Source organism: Nelumbo nucifera, chromosome 4 (genome assembly GCF_055504915.1).
Source record: "Nelumbo nucifera cultivar China Antique chromosome 4, China Antique-T2T, whole genome shotgun sequence".
NCBI classification, from domain to species: domain Eukaryota; kingdom Viridiplantae; phylum Streptophyta; class Magnoliopsida; order Proteales; family Nelumbonaceae; genus Nelumbo; species Nelumbo nucifera.
In genome coordinates this window covers 79220718-79223966 of record NC_142652.1, presented here as the reverse complement: position 1 = coordinate 79223966, position 3249 = coordinate 79220718, and the positions used below count along the sequence as shown (strand labels likewise).

Sequence of the window (3249 nt, the reverse complement as noted above, 5' to 3'; positions counted from 1 at the left end):
GATTAAACGACCCAGACATTGAATTGGACCGATCCAAAACATTCATTGGATTGGATTGGACCTGGTCCATTTATAATGGACTCACATTAGACTGGATCGGATTGGACCGAATCCAATCCAATTAACACCCCTAGGCTGTGGGTTAAGATGTGGGAATAAACAGTGGGTAGCAGATCCAAGCCTGGTTAATATGAGTTTGATAGAAGTACAAATACAAATATATATAGTGTATATATACTGGGACTCCTTTCAAACATAGCCTCTGTGGGACTTGTAATAATATACGTGAATGATGGCACATGTATGCGAAGCAAGAAAATATCTTGCTGATTGATATCTCTCGAAGTTTCCTCATGTCCAACAAGTGGAGTGATATTTTTCAGAGACCCATGGAGATGAGGACCAATAATGACTTTAGCATATATAATATCCCTTCAGCTCTATCTTTGCCTTTTTGTTCTTTCACTCCCAACTCTCTCAACTTACATATCTTCTTCTCTTATCCCTATTTTCGGATTTGTTGTTAACAAACCATCTCTTCTTGTCTTGTTCGTCCTCTCTGTTGCAGGGGCGCCTTCCTTATTAATGCTCTAAGTTTCCCTCCCGATTTCATTTCATTTTGTCATCGCCGTATTTAATATTTATGGATCGGACGGGAGGATCCGACACTTTCTGTTACTATTCCGTTCTCGGGATCCCTAGGGACGCTTCCTTCTCTGATATCCGTGGCGCATATCGAAAACTTGCTCTGGTCGGTCTCTGTTCTTCTAATCTCCTCTCTTCTCTTCCTGGTCAATTGTTCAATTACAACTTCTCTAATTCTATGAGCTGATTGATCCTCTTGGTCTTGGGTGTGTGAATCAAGAAATGGCATCCTGACAGGTGGACCAAAAACCCAACGGCCGCCGGTGAAGCAAAACGGCGGTTTCAGCAAATACAAGAGGCGTATTCCGGTAAGGCATGGCCGACCTCTGAAGGTCAACGTTTTAAGCGTTGCTATTGCTGTTGAGAAAATAACGTCCGTGGACGGTGTTTTGGATTGCAGTCTTGTCTGATAAAGGGAAGAGGTCAATGTACGATGCCGGACTGTACGATCCGTTGGAAGAGGAGGACCAAGTGCGTTTAACTTCCTTCTTTTACCCTTCATAATTCACAAATTTAACCCCTCTGCTTTGGCTCCTATTGTCTCCTGTTAGCTGTTATAACACTAAAAACTTTCTTTTTAATTTTAATTCATAATTTCGTTAAATTATTTGAATTTGGGCAAAATTGGAAACAGGGGTTTTGTGATTTTATGCAAGAGATGTTATCCATGATGGAGGATGTGAGGGCCGAGGTATATTTCTTTTTTTATTTAAATTAAATTTATTATTATTATTATTATTATTATTATTATTATTATTATTATTATTATAAAAAGAAAGAAATAATAACTGCCGTCTGCCGAGTGCGAGGACATAATTGGGGATTTGAAGTTTTATTCTTATTCAGTTATTTGTATCAACCGCAGGAAGACAGCTTTGAGGACCTTCAGAAGATGTTCATGGAGCTGGCCGGAGGAGATGGCAAGAAATTCGATGGAGAGGTCGATCCCACGGGTGGGAAGAGGACACGTGTCACGGCTTCGAAAGGAAACGCCGCGAAACGGAGCTCCTGCTCGTCCCGTCGTGTGAGCGTGTCTGTATCAGTGCCGAATTAGGACTAGGAAGTTGCGTCACGACTCACGCATCACCACCTGTTCAGCTGTTGTACTCTTCGATTTAACTCATTTTTCTTACTAATACGAAAAGAAAAAGGAAAAAAAAAAAAAAAAAACGACCCAGTTGGCCCAGTTCCAATCCAATCCAATCCATTGTTGGGCCTAACTTTTTACTTTTTGGTGCAATTTAAATCTCAAAAGCATGTAACGTAGCCTTCACGTCCAGTCCGATTTCTGAAAATCTATCTATTTATATATGTCAAAATAATGTTAGTTGTGGCGTCTGACGTGGAATGAAGCGAATATAGTAGTTGATTCAAAGTTGCCTATTTGTAGGGTTTCTCATTCTATAGTGCCATACATTCCATGGGCTGCCTGATTGGCTTCTCTTTTTTATACATAACAAAACATAGAATTCCCTTTCAAGTTTCAAGGCAAATCCTATTATTAGAAAATTTAGAAACATGACAAAAGATGCATCTTCAACCTATTTTTATATTGTTAACATCAGCTATATGTACCGTTGGTTTGGCTCATGAGTCATGACCTCATGTCATGTGATGTGAGTCCACGTTGGTTATTAGGGAAAATTCTCTTTTAGTATCATATATTTTGGACCTAGTGTCACTTTCACTTTGATTTTTCAACTTTAAAATTTGATAATTAATAATCAATCTTTCAAAATGTGTCAATTCAGTACCTACCATTAATGAAAATATATAAATGTCCTTTGAGTGTCATGTAATTCTCTTGATCAATCATCCAAACATTGATAAAACATAAATAGTCCTAAATCCTTGCCTCTTCTATTTAAGAAAGTTGGGGTCACATTTCAGTGGATATTTTAGTAGCCCCAACTTTCTTGAATAGAAGAAGCAAAGATTTGGGATTGTTCATTTTTTTATCAACTTTTGGATGATTGATAAAGAAAATTTGATGACACTCAAAGAACATTTATATCTTTTCAAATGCTATTTAGTAGCTGATTAATGGTAAATACTAAATTGACACATTATGAAAGTTCAATTACTGAATTGTCATGTTTTAAAGTTTGGAGATGGAAATGGCACTAGATCCAAAATATATAGGATACTAATCGAGAATTCTCCCATCATATTATTATGCTTTCTTTGATCATTGTAGGGCTCGGGCTGGGCCAGGGGGCCCATGGTCAAACACATACAACATACAAGTGTGACCCAGGTATGCAGTAATTACCAATTGGTATTCCAATCATAATCAAGCTAAGCTGGTTCGTTGAATTTGAATTGCTTGAATAGTCACGCTCACGGATAGATGATTGATCTCTCCTTTAAGTTCAAGCCCAGCGTAATCGGTATTCCTATAAACAAAAGGTTTACCTGGCGACCTTGTCCAACATCATCAATTGGTGAAATAAACGACACAGGCATCTACTCTATTAACAAAAGAAAGAAAGTTGTGTTTCGCATGCCTTCAGGGACTCAACTCATTCTTTTAAAGAATCATTTTTTGGTAACTGATGAGGGTGGATTTGGCCCTTCAATGACATTGTGACACGTGGCATCTCG

At 38.2% G+C, this 3249-nt stretch overlaps 1 protein-coding gene across 2 annotated transcripts; it reads left to right on the top strand.

The window, feature by feature from the left end:
• Nucleotides 1–344: 344 nt before the first annotated feature.
• LOC104605136 (uncharacterized) lies at nt 345–2020 on the top strand. 2 transcript variants are annotated; one of them, XM_010269767.3, is made up of 5 exons: nt 347–751; nt 866–953; nt 1046–1116; nt 1280–1336; nt 1511–2020. In XM_010269767.3, exons 1-5 carry the CDS (start codon nt 644–646, stop codon nt 1697–1699), a joined length of 513 nt encoding a protein of 170 aa, XP_010268069.1. In that variant the 5' UTR covers nt 347–643; the 3' UTR covers nt 1700–2020. The 2 variants fall into 2 exon arrangements, with proteins under 2 accessions (XP_010268070.1, XP_010268069.1); XM_010269768.3 differs by lacking the exon at nt 1280–1336 and having other exon boundaries at nt 345–751.
• Nucleotides 2021–3249: the final 1229 nt, after the last annotated feature.